A 23,864-nucleotide genomic window follows, 5' to 3' on the forward strand; every position below is an offset into this window, starting at 1 on the left:
TGTGAGGCTTTGGATCCAGCAGGCAAACCACACTTCTAATTGTACACTGAACACACATGGAGAACGTGAGAGACGAGGCCAGCCCCCTCTGGAGCCATGGTGGCTTGTGTACCACAGGACGTGTAGAATGAGTCTCCTAGCAGAGCCTAAACTCAAGAAACCAGGGGGACAGGGCCTTTGCGTGCCACACCTTCTGGGGGCAAGACATGATTGCAAGAGGGACTTTACCTAACAAATGCAATCAGTGTAACCTGGCTTATTGTACCTTCAATGAATCCCCAACAATAAAAAAAAAAAAAAAAAGAAACCAGGTTCCTAAATAAGGCAGAAGCTGATAGCATATCCTTGTCACTGGCAAATATATTAGGTAAATATATGCAACAGAGAGAGGCCATTTTAAAAAGTTAAAAGAACACCTCTGTATATTCACAGAGCACAGAATGCATTTAATTTTTAAAACATGCCCAAAAAAGGCCGGGTGGGTGGCTCATGCCTGTAATCCCAGCCTTTGGGAGGCCAAGGTGGGTGGATTCCCTGAGCTCACAGGTTTGAGACTAACCTGAACAAGAGTGAGACCCTGTCTCTAAAAGTAGCCTGGCATTTTGGCGGGCACCTGTAGTCCCAGCTACTTGGGAGGCTGAGGCAAGAGAATCGCTTAAGCTCAGGAGTTTGAGGTTGCTGTGAGCTATGATACCACAGCACTCTACTGAGGGTTACAAAGTGAGACTCTGCTATCTTAAAAAAAAAAAAAAAGCTCCTAAAAGGCCAAGCACAGTGGCTCACACCTATAATAGCACTCTGTAGGCTGAGGTGGGTGGATTGCCTGAGCTCAGCAGTTGGAGACCAGCCTAAGCAAGAACAACACTCTGCCTCTAAAACTAGCCAGGCATTGTGGTGGGTGCCTGTAGTCCCAGATACTCAGAAAACTGAGGCAAGAGGATCACTGGAGCCCAAGAGTTTGAAGTTGCTATGAGCTATGAGGCCACGGCACTCTACCAAAGCTGACAAAGTGAGACTGTCTAAAAAATAAATAAAGAAAGAACTGTTTAAGGAAAGCAACTTAGATGACAACTTCAATATCACCATAAAGAAATACTGTATTACTTGTACAGATCATGGGACTAATATCCACTGAGAATGAAAAACACTAAACCTAAAATCATGGGTCAAGGCAGTGCTAAAGAATTAGAAGACTCATTAAGTCCTATCCCCTCATTTGTACCTTATTTAAATGGAGGCAGAGAGAAGTGAAGTGTTTGCCCAAGGACTAGGTATAAATTACCAAAATCACAACCTGGAATCTTTAAACTTCCACTTAACTCACTTAAGGCCTGTACTGTGTGGTTACTGTCCTTGAAAACAGACTATAACCATCATCAGAAGGAGAAGGAAGATGAGGTGACAGGAGAGGCAAAATTGCAGCTGGCGTGGAGGACTTCATCCGGGCCAGGTGAAAGGATGATTATTTCCTCTGTATTATCTAAATTCATCCCTATTATAATCCTGTGAGGTAGGTGTCTTTATCCCCATTTTACATAGAAAGACAGCACAGAGAAGTACCAACCTGTCCAAGAGCAAGGAGTTATGAATGGTATAGCCGGGACTCCAAGCAAGCTGTGTCTAAAGTAGAACTCTACTCCCACTCTTCCAGCTTCGCTGGTGCTACCCTTCCTGCTGACTCCACAGCCTATGCATGCTGGGCTTGTTCTGGGTCTCACTGTGACACCAGCAATGGTTGGCCCACCCAAATTCATGGGAATTAAATCCTTTTAACAGATGTTTTTCTAGAACAGCTAGTTAGATTTCTCCAAATTTTGTCAAGATTCATTGACTGGGAATGTTTACTTACATGAAAATAACGGATGAAAAGCAAATGGTTTTAGTAGGAAAAAGAATATGAGTTCTGGAGTCAGGCAGACCCAGGTTCTGGTATTCAGGAGGTTTGATGATCTTCAGCCTAAGTGATGTAACTGAAATCAGCCAGGTGGTGAAACTTCCAAAAGAGAGTCTGCAGAGGTTGAGAAGTCACACTGGGACAGAACCGAGGACCATGCACGCTTCAGAGGTGACAGAGGCGGCAGAGAAGTTTACAAAGAAGACACAGGAGTTATGAGGAACAAAGGAAAATCTCAGAAATGTGGTCACCAAAGTGATGACAAGACAGTGTTTGCAAAAGGAAGGAATAGTCCACTGTGTAAATGTTGCTGACCGGTAAAGCAAAATAAATAACTGAGGAATATCCCCTGGGCAGAATGAAATGGAAGGTCATCAGTATCTTGGCTCAAATGTGTTGCTAAGACAAACAGTATGACTCTTTCAATAATTTTAATCAAAAAGATATGAAGGGAAGACTTGGCTGGGGATGGAAGGGAATGTTGGCCTTTTGCTTTAAATGGCTAAAAAAAGCTAAGTTGTTTAAATGCCTAATAGAACTGAGCTCATAGGGAGAGGCTACAGATACAGGAGAAAAAATGGCCAATAAATGGAGTCAGGCTTCTCAAAATGCAGGTGCTGAGAGCCATGACACAGAAAGACTGAATTTGGGAGGAAGAAAAAAAGAAGGAAGCAAAGCAAAGCAGACCTGATACAGAGACCTTGGAAGAATTCCTGTCTGATGGTTTTTATTTTCTCTGAGAAGTAACAGGTACGTCATTTGGTAACGGTCAAGGAGGGAAGAGTTAGAAGTGTGAGGCAAATAGGGATTTTACATGGTTAACAAGAAGACTCCAGGGACAGGAATGTGAGATCCTTTCGGTCTCCTCTTTAAGTTCATATCCTAAACCGGAGCTTGTGATAAATGGGTAGGCCAGGTTTAAAAAATGGGATTTCTTCCTACCACCTACCCTGCAAATCTCAGTACACAGGGCAAAAAGCCCCGGATTTGAAAATGTAATAACCTGATAGACATTGCCATCAGCAAGCCTAAGAAATTAATGTTAGGCCTATTATTTTAGTAAAAATAACATTGAAAAATACAGTATGTAATCAAATTGAGAATCAAAATTAAGACAAAATACTGCAATGCAAAAAGTCCTATGTGCACTGCAGGTTTCTATTATATTTGGAATTAAATTTCTACTATCAAATTGTTCCTTTTCAATTTGTTTTTGGTCAAGAGGTTATTAACGCTATAAAAAAGAGTTAATAGAAAAGTATGGTTTAGGACAAAGATGTGTTGTTATTATATTTTGCATAAATGCCTATTATTAGGAAATTATCAGTTCTTAAAAACAACCATTCCTACTTCATTAAGGGACAGTCAATTACATAAAAACCTACCTCCTATTGTATTTTATTTTGCAATTAGCAGTAAAATATAAACTATATTTCTACATCTACAACTGCTTAATAAAAGATACAAGTTATAATACAAACTATATTGCTCTATCTATAATTGCTTAATAAAAGACATAAAGGACATACAGGGGTTTATCCAACTAAATCATATAAAGCTTGTTTCTAGATTTGTTTTAAATATTATGCTCACTTTTTCTTCTTATTCTAGGTTTAAATCTTAACTGAAATCTGTGGGTAAAAGCAGATAAGCAAAATTAATACAGAGGGACAGGAATATCTATTTAAAATAAACCTTTTAAGTAAGACTGCAAATGGCCAAAACACACACGAACAATAATAAGAAAAGAACTACAAAGTAAAAGTACAAAATGATATTTGTGAACTGTCAGGAATTTAAATTTGGCAATAATTATAAATGCTGATAAGTACTGGGGGGCTGGAGGAGGAAACAATGGGGATATATAGAACATAACTAATCTTCCAAGCTAAAATGTACCTTTCCCAGCTTCACTTGCAGCCCAGTCTGCCATGTAACTCAGCTCAGGCCAATAAGCAAAGGTGCTGTGAGACTTTCACATAGGACAAGCCCTTCCTTCCTATCATCTGGAAAATACCTAAAGGCTGCAGCTTCAGAAGTCATCTCAGATAGTGAGGTGCCCTTGTGCACGACAGCAGGGCCACAGGCTTTGGAACTGAAAGATAAAAGTAGCCCAGGTCTCCAGGAACTTTGCAGGGCCATCACACACCCCTGACATACCTATATCTGGACTTCATATAAGAGAATAAATCCTTGATTATTTAAACTATTGGCTGAATATTTGCTACTTCATAACCAAAAGTGATTCATAATTGATAAACAATGGAAATAAGCTTTACAAATAGATAAAAGTCTTTACAGGTAAACACAGATGGATAGAAAGAAACACAGAAAGCTATCCATGAGATACTCGCCTCGTCCAATAAGCAGGTGAAGGAAAAATATATTAAGTATAATCCAATTTCTTATTAAAACTTTAAAACAGGGTGAGGACAGCATGTGTGTATATATGAAGCCTGGGAAGTGAAGCACTCAGTGTTGCCAGGGATTATTTCTGAGGGGTGAGATCATTATATCTACTTCCCTTATGACTAGTGGGAATTTTTAACAGTGAGTAAAGATAGCCTCCAGAATTAGAATACAATATGCCTTTTATTTGCTATACACATATTGAAAGAGCCAGTATTTTATCTTGGCTTTAACTTGTGATTTCATTAAAATTTTTTAGCTAAACAACTTGTTATAATGACTTTTTTTGAAAAACAAAATAGTAATTATTTTAGCTATCAATGATTTCATCTTTAGTAAACAAAATACATTTATGATTTAGGTCAACTCTATTTGATTCTTTAATATCTACTTATCAAAACAATAGATTGTTACTGGAATAGGCAATGTCTTATTGTAATCTGGTATGATAGTGAATCATTAATCTGAATGGTGAATATGAAATTATATTCATGGCTATGAAGATACGAGGAGTAAAATCAAAATTAGCAGAATTATTAATAAAGCCAAATCCTCAAAGGCCACAAAAAATAACATAAAAAAGATGTTTACTCCAACATATTAAACTTTGCTTAAGAGACTTGCCTAGAGTGAGTCAGTGGTTCTCTACCTTCCTAACGCCACAACCCTTTAATACAGTCCAAAGGGGTTGCGAGCCACAGGTTGAGAACCACTGGATTAACATAACCGTATAGAATAGTAGTAACTTTTCCCTTCTAAAGGAAAACCATATCAGTAAAAGCAATTTTTTAAAAAAAGTTTATGAATTTATTACATGGAAATAATTATTCACCTAAGCACCCAAAGTGTTCTAAAAAGTTCATTCAGGAAAACAACTGCCAGACGTAGGAGAGGCAGAAGGATCCACAACCCTAGCCACCCTCTGATCTAGTGACTTGTAACCTGGAACGGTGACCTACAAACACAGTGCCTGTTCTCAGGTCCCCACCACGGGATTCAAGGAAGAATGGCAACTCCCTCTTAGGCAAGGCACAGACCTACCTTCCCACTGGCCTGTCAGCACCAAGCTCCTGTTAATTACTACGTCGATTTCTGTGGCTCCGTCTTCCACAGCCAATCTGATTTCTTCTAATCGTGTTTTTAAATGAGTCTGTCCAGCTGGAAAGCCAGTGGCCACTAGTGGAGGGAAGGAAGGGAGGGAGGAAGAGAGGAAAAAACACATTAGGTCAGGTTAGTAGCTCAACAAAGAATTTCAGAGCAAAAAGAAAGCCAACATTTGGAGACCAAAACAAAAATGACAGTTAATAACACCACATATGATATGTATAACCTAAGTGTGAAGAAAGAGAATGCTCTCTCTTCTTGTATTGATATTACCACAAATATTAATACTATATTCGCTGGAAGACCTGAAATTAAGTTGCTGTAGAGAAGCTCATGAGGGGACACTAAGTAACCAGCACTTAAGACAGTATCTTGTCAGTGGTAGTCATAAAATAGTAGTTGTAATTCTGTCTTGATGAACACTAGTTATCCAGCACACTAGTTCTGGATCTCCTAATTAATTTTTCTTATCTTGATCTACTCATTCAAGAACTTCTTTAGCTGGTAACCAAATGGTAATATGTGTTTCTCCCACTGCCTATCTTATAACAACCAGCCAGGTAGATGAGAATAAAAGAGAATTCAGGAGGTAGAGACATCTAATTAGTACACAAAATTGAGGTAGGGCTTAATTAGGGAGAGCAGAGCCAAATGAAAAGGACAGGAAAATGAAATTACGTGTATTACGTGTAACACATTTTACATGTACAACATTAATTCTACCCTTCTTTCTAAAGCTAACCTAATGTGTTTCCTTTTTTTTTTTTTGAGACAGTCTCAAGCTGTTGCCCTGGGTAGAGTGTCTTGGCATCATCATAGCTCACAGCAACCTCCCAACTCTTGGGCTCAAGCGATCCTCTTGCCTCAGTTTGTGGGTTGTTTTTTTTTTTTTCTATTTTTAGTAGGGATGGGGTCTCGCTTTTTCTCAGGCTGGTCTTGAACTCATGAGCTCAAGCTATCCACCTGCCTCGGCCTCCCAGAGTGCTAGGATTACAGGTGTGAACCACTGCGCCTGGCTCAACTATGTTTTTTGATGTTGTTAAATTCCTTGGGTCTGCTACCTTAGAGGAAAGCATGTTTCCCTGTTGAATAAAGGAAAAACTGAACTGATGAGGGCTGATGAAAAATTGGGGTCTATAAAGGTATAGCTCCAAATACTTTGGGAATCCTCACATGTAGACTGCATATAAATACTACATAATATGTTTTAATGAATCTCTAATAAAATAAATTATTGATCTTTATAGACTGATTTTTTTAAGCACCAAGATAACCTTGTAACTTCTTTTAAAACTAGAATCTCGGCTGAGTGCAGTGGCTCACACCTACTTTCCTAGCGCGCTGGGAGAGGCTCAGGTACGAGAACTCTTTGTGCTCTGGAGTTTGAAACCAGCCTGAGCAAAAGCGATGTCTCCAAATGTTGGCTTTCTTTTTGCTCTGAAATTCTTTGTTGCGCTACTAACCTGACCTAAATATTTCACCAAAAATAGAAAAATTAGCCAGACATGGTGGCATATGCTACTCGCAAGGCTGAGGCAGGAGGATTACTTGACCCCTTCCTAGAGATCGAGGTTGCAGTGAGCTATGATGATATGACACCACTGCACTCTAGCTAGGGTAACAGAGAGACCCTGTGTCCTGTTTCCCTCCCTCCCAAAACCCCTACAATCCAATGTTGTGCCTATCCATCAATCCATACATCTATATACATACACAGACCCATGTAACAGTTACTAAACTGAAGCTTAAACTTACTTGCCATGAAGCTGATCGTGCCAGACCTTTCAGTGTCTTCCCAATCATCAGGATAAAGCCCAAACGCCCCAGCACGGCATGGATCCCCTGCGCAATCAGGCCCCGATCTCTCCCTCCAGCTTCAACTCCTGCAGCTCCCCTTTTGCCCCGGCTTTGAAGCCCACAATTACAAATCTCTTTCAGTTCCCTGCACATGCTTCTCTACGTGCACACATGCTAGAACCCTGTCTACAACCCACTGCCTACCTTACCAATATTGTGAACTTCTCATCTTTTAAGACCCAATGAATTATCTCCACAATGATGCTTTCTGCACGGTTCTATATTCTTGGGACTTAAGGTAACATCTGTTACTTACTAAAACATTAATAAATACTAAAATCATGAATAAATACAACTAGTTAAATATATTAAACTACTTTAAATCATACTATAAAATTATATGCAAAACTTCCTGGTGTCTGAATTGAAGAACCAAAACCTGTTTAAAAAAAAAAATAACAAAAGCCACAACAAATTTTACCTGATGCCACAGGGATATCACAGCCTGCAGCCTTGAGTGCTCTGATGGCATCACACACCCGGGCAGGATAAACACACACAGCAGCCGTAGTAATGCCTATGAGAAAGAAATCGCAATGGCCTATACTGTACATAAAGTTCAGCTCACACAATACGCTTTAAACTATTATTTATACGACAACATTGGCAGAAATCAAATGAGAGAAAAAAACAATTCCCCCACGAAGCCACAACAAATTAAAAAGTTTTTACTTTCCACATCGCCGTCTAGTTCTTGACAACATGGATTATTTTCTCATTGTCACCATCATCAGAACAATTCTGATCTTCTGATCCACTCTTTGAGATTAACATAATACTATTTTTGGCGGCGCCTGTGGCTCAGTCGGTAAGGCGCCGGCCCCATATACCGAGGGTGGTGGGTTCAAACCAGGCCCCAGCTGAGCTGCAACCAAAAAATAGCTGGGCGTTGTGGTGGGCACCTGTAGTCCCAGCTACTAGGGAGGCTGAGGCAAGAGAATCGCTTAAGCCCAGGAGTTGGAGGTTGCTGTGAGCTGTGTGACGCCATGGCACTCTACCGAGGGCCATAAAGTGAGACTCTGTCTCTACAAAAAAAAACATAATACTATTTTTTAAAATGCCTAACCAATAAACTTGGTGGTCATGACTCATTAAAAAGACTTCTTTTTAGGTAGATAACAAAACCCAGTTTTGTTTCAGGTAGATAATAAAACCTAGCATTCAAACAGGGCAGTTTGAAGAAAGGACCAGTTTGAAGGAGGACAGAAGAAGAAAAATGAAAGTTAAAGTTAAAGGGTGGTACAGAAAAATAACATTTAACTAATACTACTCTATAGTTTACTCAATACTAGCTCTTTGGCAAGGAATAATAAAATCTGAAGCTGGAAATCTTCATTTTAAGGAATAAGCTCTTAAAAATAAAAAAAAAATAAAAAAACTATTATAAAGCAAAGCAATATCATAACGTCTTACACAAAGTTGTTACTTTTAAGTGCCCTAAGGGGGGGAGGGTATTGCCAGCTTGAAAGAAACAAATACCTTTCCAAAGCTGTAGAGTTGTTTCAGTCTATAAGCTATCTACAAATTATTTGGGATAAAATACCTGCCTTGGGCCAGTTCATCTCTCTAGCTGCACTCACGGTAGATGGGCACTCAGGAGCCATGAAATGTCCCCCCATGGAAAGTGGGTTTGGCTCCCAAAACCAACCCAGCAAGTAACAAGACACGCCTTCTTAGAAATGCCACTTAGCCTCGCAGGGCTTGGTTTCTTTAGTTAGAAAATAAGGGGGTCAGTTCTCACAGGTCTCCTCCATCTATAAATGCTAAGATTCTAAACTTAAGGCAACTCTAGAAAGTCCTTTCTTTCATGTGTACAAAGGAAGTGAATATCACTGTTTGAGAGATCTAACCTCATATATAGGCCATACAATATTTCTGATTTGCATTTTATTTTCAAAAGTATTTCATTTACTCACAGAAAATACTTTATGTATGAGATGTGATTATTAAGTAATGAGACTGGCTTTTTCAAATGTAGCTGGGGAATCAGAATCAATATTTTAGAGTCACTAGATTAAAAAAAAAAAAGACAACTTCCAAAACTAAAAGAATTGAAAAGAAATATAAAGGCAGTCTCTACTGGCAACTTTAATCCATGGGTGGGAAGAACTGACCTAAAAACAAGACTCAGACTCTCTTCCTGCTGTTTTTCAAGGAAGAATCACAATTATTTGTCTATGTACATAGAACACAGGTTTCTATCTTGATTTTTATCACTGCTATCATTTAAGCAGCTCAGTTGTCTTAGATTTAGTAATTAGTGTGATAAACAGGTAAACATCAGATAGATTACACACAACAAACATTACCTTTATCGTGCATATTTAAAGCTTTTAAGAGATCTTCCCTGATCGGATGTTTGGCTTTATAACAGAGCCTTTGAACATTGGAAGACGTGTCATCTCCTGAAAGTGTAGTAAGATCAATAAAGGTAACAGCTTTCAGGAGCCAAGCAGCCTGTTTGAAGGAAAGTACAAACAAGGTAATTGTTTTTAAAAAGTAATCTCTAACCGAGTTAGTAGGCAATCATTACATATGTGTGGGTACTAGTATCTAAATTTACACTGTCTTAAGGTATATTCTGATACATATTAAAAGCATTGCTCAAGAGTCACTGACAAGATGACTTTATCCAGAATAAAAGAGTAGCCTTCAATATTTTTTTTCTCCCACAGATATCCCAAATTGGAACCCCTCTTAGATCAAGTCTCCCACTTCTGACTTCCCCACCTCACCGGCCCTGGCTGTCCCAAGGTGGGAGAACCAGGAAAGAAGATTTCTATTTTACATTTTATTTCCTATCCTGGATTCTAGGATGAGGTATTATTTTTTTAAAAAGTCTCCAAGTACATGCCCATTCAAATGAATTTCCTCTTATCTTTTCAATCAGAACACTTCCAAAAATGAGCAAAATATAAAACATCCCTCCAAAAGATTTAATCACAATATTCTGCCTCACTTGTGAAATGAACTCTGAATTCCTTTTAGTCTGGCATAGCATGGTTGGGATACACTGAAGAATATGCTGCCCAAAAGGACTCTGAGAAACATCATTTCTGGGATTTTGAAAAAGTGCTTCATGAAAAGTAATAGTAAGGTAAACATGATAATGAGAAAAAGGTCAGCTCTTACACCTAAGGGCCTCGGGAGTGGACACACCAGGTTTAGATGTTAGGGTTTTTAAATTAAAATAGAAGACAACCAAAGAAGGCATGTCTAAGAAGCTGAATAAATGTGTTGAGAAAATATGCCATTTAATTCACTCATGAATAAAGATGCCTCAAATTCATTTGCGGTTTTGCCACTCAAGAGTGATAAGATTTTTAACTTGTTTGGATAAATGTGTTATCTTTCTCCAACCCATCATCATCATATATGAATTATTAAAATAAGTCATGGGCAGCTGCAATCTTTTAAGTTTAGATACGTCTTGAGCGAAATTCAATACTGTGGCCTTGAGGGAAGAGACCACGCATTGAAAAATACGGGGACAGAATGCCCAAGAAGAACCCTTACTTGCCACTCCTTTTTCACAGTTCTGCGAGCCTGGATTTGTTCTGCGCGCCTCAGAACTGCAGGATGATTCACTTGTATTTTGGAGATCCAGCTGAGGTCTAAAGGGGAAGGAAACAACACTTTTTGAAACTTTAAAGTTTTATTAAATTTAGTCACCTATTTTTACATAGTCCTTGAAAGGATACATTTATCATTTGCCATCAACGCTCTTTTAAAGTTTATTTCTTTTTCACACGACTATAATACAAATAAATAACCTTGTTGAAGGAAGCCCGTCATCAAAAAGCCTACTTCAAGTAAAATCAAGTACATTTGGAACCATAAGAACCTGTATTGATTCCTAACACAGACATGGGTAAAAATGAGGAGGGGGAAACGTGTGTTTCCCCGCACCACGGACCTCACTTCTGACAGCAAAGACTTATTTGTGAGTGTCTAACCCAGGAGAGAAAATGATTAATAAATACTTAAGTGAATTAATGTCCAGACTTAAAGGAATCGTTGATCACTACCCCCTTGCTGACAAGATTAATATCCACTAGATGCTAAGAGGATACAGCTCATTCTTTCTCCAAAGGAGAATAATTCAAAATGTTTTAGAAATAACAACATTAGTGTAACAGAAGTTAGAAAAAAGGAAAGGAAAAACAAGCTGTTCAAAGTTTCAGAAACATCTTTGGTGCTTTTGTTTGGCAATGTTCTCGCCTACCTTGATCTGCCCTCTCTTCTCTTCTGAGTAACTGTAATTTCTACTTTAAGACCCAGTCTAAACGTTAACTCATGTGAAAACACTGTCAGATGCCCAGACAGAACTAACATTTGGATATATGTCTATTATAGAACTTGTATTTAATTCATCCAGGAGTCATGATGGAATTATTCCTTGTACTTACTATTTTGTGAGACATGATGTTATTGTGTTTGAATGTCTAACACCACAGTGTCTGGTGCCCATGTATTTCAACTTCATCCATCCATATCTTATAACATAGGTGGCCTCACAGCAAATTAGGCATGTACACATTTTCCTTTTGTAACTAAGCTCTTTTCTACACCTCTCTGGCAACTCCATGTTTTTGCAGAACATCTTAAAAGATGGCTGTGGAAAAGGCTCCCCATTAGAAAATTGTTCCAATTGCACAACTCTTTTTAATGTAATGGGAGAAACTGCTGACCACATACTGTATCCTGTAATAATACAAATAATAATAAAGTATTTGCATTCACCACAAAGGTAAGACCACCAAGAAAACAAATGCTTCTAAAAGACATTCTTTCTCTCATTTCCATTTGATGCTTCTTAAAGGTATCAATAACATATTAATGGTGTAGAAATTTTAAGTGAGATTCCAAAGTGATTAAAATGATATTCTTATTTAAATATCAATGAAGAAGGAATAGAGTTTTGCTGCTTTTTTCCTCTCTAATTAAATTATTTTCTTAGCTGAAATCACTTAACAAAACAGATTTTTAACATTTCCATCCATCTGCTCCTGCTCCTAAAAGACATTGTATGTTTTCCTGCTTCCTTGCTGAGCCAACTTCACAGAGAAAGTGGGAGTGTGGGGTCAGGCTAATGAAGCCTCTTCTTTGAGACTGATTTTGTTCTAGTAGAGCCCAAGGGAATCAAATCAGACAGACACATTAGACTCAACCCCATTTATGTAAGACCTATAAGAACCTCCCTCTGTCCAAACATAGGGGAGACTCTTAATAGTGATTAGGTTCATGATCAATATTATTTCAAGCAGATAGGAAAAATGAGTGAAGCATAGGTTGCATGAACTATCAAGCTCACCACCAAGTAACTATTGAGTGATCAAAAAGAAGGCCTTTCACTCGCTGGGGAGAGGCCTGAAGGGGTCAGATGACATTCCCCTTCTGTCTGATCCATACCCTCCACCATTGCCACCATTGGAAACACTAGTACTCTGCTGGGAAGGTCTCAGGCAAACCAAGACCTTTCACCATCTGGCATCCTCATCCTCCATGTGCCCATCCTCTCCCTGGCCCCAACTCCAGGGACAGCCTTCCCAAACTACTGGCCAGTCCCTGATACATCATGTCATGTTCTGTCTCTGGACCTGTGCACTCTGTTTGTTCCTTCACCTAGGAATTTCCTTCCTTACCTGTCCCGTAGAGTGAACTTCTGCTTCCCCTTTAAGACTCAATTCAAATGTCACTTTCTCTGCGAGCCTCCCTGGAACCTCACAGGTTGAGACACTGCTACGCTTCTTTGTGCGTCCATGCAACCTTGCAGTCTACTTTTGGTGCAGACCCCTTCAGTAAGAATGGCACTGATGTGTCTAAATGTTCATAGCTCCAACAGATGTTAAAGACTCCATGCAAAATACCTGACACGTGGGTGCCATTCAACAAATAGGCTGTTTCCCAAAGACCAGAAATGATCTAATTCTGGGCAATTCTTTTTTAATTGCTTCTGATTAGAGAGGACTTTTGGATCTCCAAAATAAAAGTTGGGACTGAAGCATGAATGAGATGTTTGAGGACATTCACCTTAAAAACCAATTTTTAGCACAATTTCCACCAAAGGGTAGGAACTGCAAGGCCTGCTCTCATACTTCTCGGACATCACTTGCCAGAGGTCCTTGAAAACCATCTATTGGAGAATGTAATAGGACTACTTCTCTCACAATAACAGCCACACCTGCTAAAAATATCATTAGCAGCCATAAAATCATCCAGCCCCATATTTAACCTAGCCACAAAGTTTGCTTTTGTGACCTCCCATGGCAATGAATTATGTAAGTGACTATCTCATTTTATTAGCACTTAATTTGCTACTCTTTAATTTCATCCAGTAACCCTTGTTCTCACATTATGGGGTCTGGGGAAAAGAAAGAACTGATTGGCCTTTGTTATGTCCTTCATAATTTTTAATACTTTATTCAAGTACTCTTTAGCGTCTCCCCTCCAGGAGAAGTGGTTCTAATGCACACAATCTCATCAGAACCATAGAATCTTCTTATGGGGTCAGGAAAGGTTTCAAGTATACATGCCTTCGGGGAGAACAGCCATGAAGCCATGACTGAAAGACAGTAATGATTTTTTTTCCTAAAACTCTCCAAAGAAGAAAATCCTACCATTTCTTACCATGTCTCTTTGGTGGCTTTCAGGCCCTTCTGTTGGTTAAAAATTTGTTCTCAAATGCTTTCCTCACAATTTATTATTATTATTTTCCTGTTTGAGTCTCAGTGGAGACAGAGATCCTTTTCCCTGCAAATCTGTTTAGCCTTTCTATCACTTCTGTTTGTATTTTTACATATATTCCTGTATTTTTCATAATGTTCCTAAAATATGTAATACCAAGTAATAACCCTATGAAAAGAGGCACATCTTGTGTTTTGATTTTACCTTTATTTCCAGTGGACCAAAATAAATCATGATGCCTTATTAGAGAACTCCCCCCACATAAAAAAAAAAAAATTGGGGGAAAATGAGAGAGATTAAACTTCCCTTGGTTTTTCTTGATTCCTTGTGGGTTTTTATATTTAACTAGACTACCCAAATTTGTTTCCAAGTGTTATCTTCTAAGTAGTCATTCACTGATAAGTAATAATATATTTTAATAACAGTATATTACTGAGAATAATTATTGTATCACCTAATTGTCTATTACTGCTGTATCATTTTTAATACTAATTTATAACCTCTCAAGGATCAGCCACTCCCTCCCATATGTGTAGGTGTCAAGCACAAAAACAGTTGCTCAAGGCCCCTAAAGGCAGCTCACACCTACAATCCTAGCACTCTGGGAGGCTGAAGTGGGAGGATCACTTGAGCTCAGGAGTTCAAGACCAGGCTGAGCAAAAGCAGACCCTGTCTCTACTAAAAATAGAAAAAACTAGCTAGGCATTGTGGCGGGAGCCTGTTGCTTCAGCTACTTGGGAGGCTAAGAAAAGGAAATCACTTGAGCCCAAGAGTTTGAGGTTGCTGTCAACTATGACATCATGGCACTCTATGCAGGGGAGACACAGTGAGACTCTATACCAAAAAAAAAGGATGGGGGTGGGGGGTGCAGTGCCCATAGCTCAGTGGGTAGGGCGCCGGCCACATACACTGAGGCTGGAGGGTTTGAACCTGGCCTGGGCCTGCTAAAGCAACAATAACAACTGCAACAAAAAAATGCCTGGGCCTTGTGGTGGGCACCTGCAGTTCCAGCCAGTTGGGAGGCTGAGGCAAGAGAATTGCTTAAGGCCAAGAGTTTAAGGTTGCTGTGAGCTGTGACACAGCACTCTACTGAGGGTGACATAGTGAGACTCTGTCTCGAGAAAAAAAAAAAGATAGAATTACTCAGTAAATGCTTTTGTGCCTTTCATCATGGTGAATTTATTATTTCAGATGTTGAAATTAATAAAGTATCACTTGATCATGTCTGGTCTTTCAACTTTTCCCTTGAAAAGGGTTAGGTTGGCTAGAAAAAAAGATTCTAAATGTCAATACGTGCCCGATACAACCAAGCCCATAAGACAATCAATTTATACAAATGATCAGACTGAACTTCACCTTTCCCAACCCAAACTGAGACTATCCCAAAAGGCCCAGTCTTATCAGCAGGTGGGATCTAGAATTAGTCTTCTTCCCAAAGTCTAGAATCCAACAAACACAGGTGAAAATCCTAGGGCATTGTTGCGACCCACTGGGCATTAGCCAACTCTTCCAATTGCTTAAGTCTAATCCTTAGAATCCAAACAGATGTTCTAGAAACCAAGACGTCAATAACCTGACAACATATATTGCCATAGCCAAGAGAGCCTTGCTATAATGACACATTTCCCCACTGCCACTCTGCCCCAATCTCATCCCACATACACTCACCTAGCAGACTATTCTTCAGGATATCAATCCAAGTCTAGTTGACTAATAAGTTTACTATGTGCTCTGAAAAACTGCTTGCTGGCACCAAGCTGAAGGCCAGCTCGGTCTCCTAATTTGTTGCCTCTACCAGTCTCATCTGTTCACTGCTCATACCCTTCCTCCTGGCTGTGGTTTCTGTCTTGCATTCAAAGCGAAAAGGGTTACAACTCTCTTTCAAAACATGTCAACACAGTAGAAGATAGTCTGAGCTCGTATTTTCACATCTTTCTTTTTACTTTATGTAATACATACACTAGAAAATTCACAATTACTCCGTGTCTCACATTGTTTCTGTAAGGCAGCACTAGTCTAGACTTTATGCTGTAGGTGATCTGGAGTCCCTGAAGATTTCCAAACAAGGATACAACAGAGTTAAAGAAGGATTTTTCTAAAAATCAGCATACAGAATATGTTCCATCAAAATACTTAAATAAGTATACAAATCCAAATCTGAAAAGATATTTATGGTAGTGCTGTTGCACAGGACACCAGATCTATGCCTAGTATAATAATTCAAAACATATCCATAATATAGAACATAATTCAACCATTAAAAGCATGAGCTCCATCAGTATGTACTGCCATGGAAATCTGATTATGATATGTTTCTCAGTAAAAATAAGTAATCTGCATAGTGGTATGACTTTCTAATTAAAAATGTATACAGAAACAAAAACAATATAAAACACACATCTATTGGCATATGTGGAAAAAAATGAAGACAATATTCCAAATTGAAAGAAGTATTTCTCTTCAGAGGTAGGATTATGTGAGATTTCCACTTTCCTATGTTACATGTATGCCCATAATACTTAAAAATTTCTACATATTACCTTATTAAGCTGGAAAAAATATATAAACTGAAGTCTTGAATGAGAAGGAATTGCCAGCAGCAGCGTGCATTACAGACAGAAGGAGAGGCAGACTGCAGCAGGTCAGCCGGTAAGGCAGATGACACTGTGGTCCAGGCACCAGCACTACACAACATCTCCTTGGAGCACTATCACTGCTCCAAACCCTTCATGACCAATCTTTGGCCAATGAGCTCTTCCAAAAATCCAGCCTGACGCGTTGTACAGCGTCAGGCAGAAATGATAATGTAAGAATGTCCTTTCACTATCCCCACAGAAAAGATCCAGAAAAGGTTAGCACCACAGGCTATGCACTAGAACCTCCCTATTACATTACTCCTATACATATATAAAACCAATACATCTGGGAAGATGGGCTCATACTTTACGGCAGTGTTTTTCAACCTTTTTTTATATCACAGCATACTTTATAATAAAACTTCTGTGGCATACTTAATTTATGTTGATCAAAAAAGAGTAAAAAAAAAAAAGGAATATATTTACAGGGCTTTGACCTTCTTTCTAAAATAATTAAATATCTTTAAAGTTTTTCAAGGCACACCTGTGTCCCAGAGCACAGTTGAAAATTACTACTTTAGAGCCTGCTCTGGCCCACTGGGGGCTGTCCCCTTCCCCTCGCATGGGGAGTCTATATGGCCAAGGGTGCAGACTATCCCAGGGTCTGCATTCCCCTCTAGTCCAAGGTACACAGGACTCTGGAATTCCTATACCAAATGACTCCAGGCTTGCTTATAGAGTCTCTAGGGAACTTAAGATCTGAGACAGATAAGGCACTAAAAAGGTCTCAGGGAATTTGATAAATGTAATGCTATGAATTACATTCTTTTTTTTTTTTTTTTGAGACAGAGTCTCACTCTGTTGCCATGGGTAGAGTGCTGTGGCGTCATAGCTTACAGCAACCTCAAACTCTTGGGCTCAAGTGATCCTCTTGCTTCAGTTTTTCATTTTTAATAGACATGAGGTCATGCTATTCCTCAGGCTAATCTCGAACTGTAAGCTCAAGCAGTCCAATTGCTTTAGTCTCCCAGAGTGCTATTATAGGAGTGAGCCACAGTTCCCAGCCTCTGAATTACATTCTTTCATTCAACTAATAGATAATGAGTACCCATTACTCATAATGGTACATAATGAGTACATAATGCCAGGCACTGCCCTATACTCTAAGGCTTCCGCAATGAATGAAAAAATGAAATCCTTACTCTCAGAGTTTCTTCTAATGAAAAGAGAATATAAACACACTGCATAAATATCTATTGAAGATATTATATAATATACATAGACTGCAGTGAAAGTCACACAGGATAAGCCACGATGCAGGATGGGCCTGGGCCAGGACAGTGGGATAAGAAAACATTTCAGCAGAGCCCCAAGCGTGCAATGAGGCAGTCACCCAGGAAAACAGCATTCTAGGCAGAAAGAAGGGCACATACTTGGTCCTTAAGGTAAGAGGGAACAAGTAACATCTAAGGCAACCCAGAGGGACCCAGTGCATCAGAGGGGAACAAGACCAGGTAGGGGAGGGATAGAGATAAAGTCAGAGAGGAAGGGAAGGGCCAGATCATATAATAAAATGTTTTCCAAAATAAGGGTTATAACCCATGGATATGTCATGAAATCAATTTTGTCAGTTGCAAGCAGGATTTAAAAAAAAAAAAAAAAGAACAAACAGAGGGTAGAAAATACTCAGAGTACACAGCATGTAATACCTGTACCTGTAAGGGTCATTTATGGAAGTTCCATTTCATTTCTGCGTATATAGGCACGTACTATGTGGCCATATAAAATACACTGCATATCATGAGGTGTGGCCGAGGCTTGAAAGGTCCTTAATAAATTTTTTCACCATGGAAGAAGATTCAGGTACGAGATGGTCTTTTAGAGGTGGGCCCTGCAAGACACTGGTGAGGTTGAGGCAGAGACAGGGTCATGGTCATCAGTCCACCGACCACAGCATTTCTATACTGTCTTTAAAATTTGCCTTCAAACAGATGAGGGCGACTCGATCTCTGATGCTACTATTCCTAACTAGAGAGTGAAAAGTCAAACAAAAGTTGACATTCCCAAAGCACAAAATTTAAGGAAGAGCTTCCTCAGTTCACCACCCCTAAATAGTCTCAGATTATTCTCTGTGTTGAAGGGTTCACAGATTAGAACTATCAGGGCTGAGCTTTCTGTCCCCTCTCCCCAACCACTCCATGCTCTAAGTGACTGCCGGAGCAGAATTCCACAGCTCCTCCAAATATAGTCCAAGTGCTAAGCTGTTGATCCTCCCTAGAGTGACCACCTCTTCCTGAGGTGCCCACCACAGGCCCAGTCCATCTATGTTAGCGCTTGTCCAGCATATTTAATTTCTTAGCAAAGTCAAAATAAATCAGGATGGCTTTGGTGGACTCCAGCTTCTGCCAAGGTCTCCAGGAATGTCTCACAGCATGTAAGAGGCGGGTGCAGTGAATAGAATTACGTTACCAAGTGATTCACGCTGAAAGAAAGACCATGACTTGACTCTTTTCCCTACCCTTCCACATCATAACAAAATTAGCACTCTCAGCATGCTGGGCATTCACGATCACTGAGGGTACTCAAAATACTTCTGCCTAGAAACAGCTAAATCCGATCAGTCTTGGGAGTATTTAATGCTGCTGTGTCTCTGTAGCCATTCGATACAGAAGCCAGTTGCACCCCAGCCTGAGCCCAGGCATGCAAGGGAGATAAATGCACCAATCAGTAGAATGAATGAGTCCCTACTGGAGGTTAGATGAACATTCAATATATGTGGGAAATCAATTCTCTAGACCCCCTGCACAGTGCAGAAAGAAGACTGAAAATATACTCTGGATATCTAAAACTATAGTAGAACCTCCACAGTGACCATCTTCCCACACTGACCACCTCCTTAAATTGACCCAATTTTCATAGACCAGCAATGCAACTGATGTACAGATCAGTACAGCAGACCTATTTCCTTATGTTGACCCCCTTCTTGTATAGACCAGTTTGTTATAGTCCCTTCGTCCCCTGGATGGTCAACTTACAAAGGTTCAACTGTATTTCTTTTGAGTTTTGTTTTCTTTTTTGAGACAGAGTCTCACTCTGTACCCCTGGGTGGAGGTGCCATGGTATCAGCCTGGCTCACTATAACCTCAAACTCCTGGGTTCAAATGATCGTCCTGCCTCAGCCTACTGAGCAGCTGGGATTATAGTCTCTATTTTTAGTAGAGACTGAGTCTTGCCCTTGCTCACACTGGTCTCAAACTCCTGAGCTCAAGCAATTCACTGGCCTTGGCCTCACAGAGTACTAGGATTATAGCCTTGAGCCATTGAGCCCTGCCTGTATTTACTTTGGATCAGGCTTTTTAATTCTATAAAACAAGAGAACAACAACAACAAACTGACCAGCAACAATAACCTCAAAAAATGTGTCTTTAATGAATTTTTAATTCTGAATTCCCTCCCATCTCTCAGGAAAATTGATTATATATAATTTGCACAAAATGTTTTTCAACACCTACCACATGCCATGGAAACCAAAGAGATCGCCAACTACAAGATGACCTAAATCTGCTAAAAAGCATCAGAATCTACTTAAAAATTACCAGTTATGTTAAGAAGCCTAGGCTCAAAGGTGGCAATTTAACTCATCCTCAGAAGATAACAACTACATAAAACGCTGAAGCATAACCTACAATTAGGTAAATGACTACTTAAGTGACCTTTCTAAATATTATTCACTTTTACATCCAAATTTCTAGTGCATGGATAAGAAGTAAAGGAGTAGTCATTAAGTTGTTGGCTTCATTAGCAGAAGTTCACAAAGTACTAGAAAATATCAGTTTAATATCAGAATCACAGATACTCCAAACATAAAATCAGATAAATTAATACAAATATTGGACTTCTTTTTTTTTTTTGAGACAGAGTTTCACTTTGCCACCCTTGCTTGGTAGAGTGCCATGGCATCACACTGCTCACAGCAACCTCCAGCTCTTAGGCTTAGGCGATTCTCTTGCCTCAGCCTCCCAAGTAGCTGGGATTACAGATGCCCGCCACAACGCCTGGCTATTTTTTTTGTTGCAGTTTGGCCGGGGCCAGATTTGAACCCACCAACCTCAGTATATGGGGCTGGCGCCCTACTCACTGAGCTACAGGCGCCGCCCTTGGACTGTTTTTTTAAATTTGATTTTATCAAATCAAAGAAAATGTTTGGAAATCTGTTGAAGGTAACACATCTGACATTAGTTTGACTGCCATTATAAATTCAGTTAACAAGGTTACATGGAACTTATAATTATTAAATTCTGCAGTGATAACATGGATACAAATTTTGTTGAAGTATAGTATCAAGATAAAATGAATGTTCTTATTAAATTAAGAAACTTATGGAGCAGAAATATGACTGAAGCAATGGATCTCATTGTGGTTGATACATAATTTATAATTTCATCCAAATAAGATTCCATAGTCTAAGAATTAAAGTACAAACTGTGGTTGTCAAATTTTAAATATTTTATATACACATCGAATAAATGAACTACTTGATCTGAGATGATGTGAGAAAACAGATGTTAAAGTAAAAGTAAATACACCTTCATGGCAATATGCACTCTCTCTCTCTTTACAGGTCATCATCACTTTAATACTATAAACATCCAACTGGCAAGAACTCATGTGTCAGTCGATCTAAGCTGATGTCTGCTGGTCTCAACCTATCTTCTAAATAAGAGTTATAAATGTTGACTTCATTTTCTTTTTTCAAAATCAGTTGAAAATCTTTTTTAAAAATAATATATTAAATAAAACATCAAAAGCCTCTGCTTTTTGAAACTTTTAGTGAACTACAATTAGGGCTGACAATAATTGATGCCAGTATTGCCAAGAGAAAAACACTGAATTCTTTCTCTACAAAAGAATGGAATTGAACAAATTAAATGATGAGATTTCAACTCATGTAGAGAAATTAATTTTAAAATCCTTAAGTTGCACTTTGGACTGTCTCAACTTACTTGTTTTGACTATCTATTGTTGCATAACCAACCACCACGAAACAACCATGTTTTTATTCCCCTGACAGGTTGACAGGGGCTCAGCTGAGTGGTTGTGCTGCTGCTCACACTTAAGATCTGTGTTGCTGTCTGCAATCAGATGGAAACTAGGGCTGGAAATGCACAGTGATTTCACTGATATGTCTGGTGTCTTAGAGGGAGGGGGTGGCTGGAAGACTGGGCTGTGCTGGGACACTTAGGTCTCCTTCTCTCTGTCCAGGTAGTCCCAGAACCTCTCCAACTGCCTTCTCCAAAAAGGTAGCTAAATTCCTTCAAAGGCAGCTCAGAGTTCCCAAAAGCATAAAAGCAGTTTTCAGATCATCAGTTCTACCACATTCTATCACTGTGAGTCACAGACCAGCCCAGAGTTGCTGCAGTAGGGGGCTACACCAGGGCATCGATACCAGAGATCTGGTCCATCCTTGGAGACTAGCTACCACAAGCTCTTATTTTAAATTGAAGAAGTTTATGTTTTATACTGGAAAGAAATGAAACTGAGAAGGCCTCTAATTTTAAAGTATTTACATTTAGCAAAGCATGCAAAGGAATGATAAAGACATCTTAATTGACAAGCTTTGTCTTATAAAAATATTTATTCTTGTGCCTCAGAATGGAGGCAACAATATATTAGCTGTGAACTATTTGTGGTAAAATATTCTGCATTTCAGGCTTGGTGCCCATAGCACAGTGGGTACAGCACCAGCCACATACACCCAGGCTGGCGGGTTCAAACCCAGCCTGGGCCAGCTAAAGAATAATGACAAATGCAACAAAAAATAGCTGGCATTGTGGCAGGTGCCTGTAGTCCCAGCTACTTGGGAGGCTGAGGCAAGAGAATCGCCTAAGCCCAAGAGTTAGAGGTTGCTGTGAGCTGTGACGCCACAGCAGTCTACCCAGAGTAACAAAGTGATACTCTGTCTAAAAAAAATTATTCTACATTTCAATAAAAAAAAAAAAAGAAAATTGAGAATATCCTCCAGTTACAGAATGTGCTAAGCTTACCATATTTTCTCAATTAAAAATATGTTCCATGGATAAGAATCAATGGAAGCTGTCAAGAATTTTAAATTTAATAAACATAAAATGTAACTTTGACATATTAGAGACTGATACAGCTGAGAAGCTAATTAAAGCAGAGTAATAATTCAACTTATATTGTTTTATAATGCCAAGATAATTAATGTGAATACTTTTTTGGCTTTAATGTATATGAATATCTTTTCATTTTAGAATAAATTTTGTTTAAATGGAAATATTTTCTCTTAAAAAGAAGATCAACAAATAAAATAAAAGCAATTTGTCAATCAACAAATACAGGGTGGCTATAAAGTTCATGGGCAATTTAATGAACTTTATGGCCACTCTGTAATTTTAACTGTATATTTTTATGTATTTTTAGTGCCCCCCCTTTTACTGTCATATGTATCTAGTTTGTATGCTAAGTTACTCTATCAAATATCCAATTCAATGTCACTTCTAAGCAACTTTCCTTAGCTGCTCAATCACTAAGTCTTCCATAGTGAAGTTTAACAGAGCCTCAATGAAGTTTAACAGAGCAATATTACCACTCTTACTGCCATCTACAAAAATTTAGATGTTTACTATATATCAGGCACTGGCACATAAACTAGTAGGTATGTTGTGGTTGTTGAATTGTCTACTCAGATGTTGCTAACAAGAGACTAAAGCTTCCCCATAGCAAAGGGATTTAGACAACTTCATTAATACATCAAATTTCCACAACCCCAAGTCCAGCTCCCCATCACTCTCCTTAACCCATACATAGCAAGTGATCTATAAATACTTGATGAATCAATGATGAAAACACATAACTTAATTAAAAAGAAAGCTTAAAGTCTGAGGAAGCCTTGAAACACCAGAACAAAAGTAGTACCATAGCCATTTGCTTAACCAAGATTCATTTAATGACAACTATTTGATAAGAAAATGTATGAAGAAAGGGACATCTGGGGGGCAAGGGAAAAGGATTCAAAAAAAGCAAAGATTGTAGAGTTAAGTCTTAGTACCAAAGGAGAAGAGAGAAGAAAATGTGTGATTTAACAATGTAAAGAATCAAATTAAAGCAAACTACATTATTTTGCAACCCTTAATGAAATAATTGATATAAGCAAACATTAGTCATAGGAGTGAAACATAATGGGTGAAAAGTTCAAAGGCAAATAGGTGTTCACGTGATGTGAGAGTATCAACTCATACATGCCGCGCAGGTCAAGGCGGGGGAGTGAACTATATGATTATCAGATGTGGCTGCAATCTCCTTAAACAAATGATCGA

General features: G+C 38.9%; 1 protein-coding gene across 2 annotated transcripts in view; it reads right to left on the bottom strand.

Annotated features, from left to right (window-relative positions):
- Positions 1-23,864, bottom strand: part of DERA (deoxyribose-phosphate aldolase) — a 143,296-nt gene that overhangs the window by 68,670 nt on the left and 50,762 nt on the right. For both annotated transcript variants that reach the window (XM_053558085.1, XM_053558084.1), the window contains exons 2-5: positions 10,781-10,878; positions 9,574-9,721; positions 7,686-7,781; positions 5,345-5,479 (exon numbers count right to left, since the gene is read on the bottom strand). In XM_053558085.1, coding sequence (XP_053414060.1) covers positions 5,345-5,479; positions 7,686-7,781; positions 9,574-9,721; positions 10,781-10,878 — 477 coding nt within the window. The remainder of the gene's footprint in view (positions 1-5,344; positions 5,480-7,685; positions 7,782-9,573; positions 9,722-10,780; positions 10,879-23,864) is intronic.

The sequence above is a fragment of the Nycticebus coucang genome, chromosome 12 (assembly GCF_027406575.1).
Source record: "Nycticebus coucang isolate mNycCou1 chromosome 12, mNycCou1.pri, whole genome shotgun sequence".
Classification (NCBI taxonomy): domain Eukaryota; kingdom Metazoa; phylum Chordata; class Mammalia; order Primates; family Lorisidae; genus Nycticebus; species Nycticebus coucang.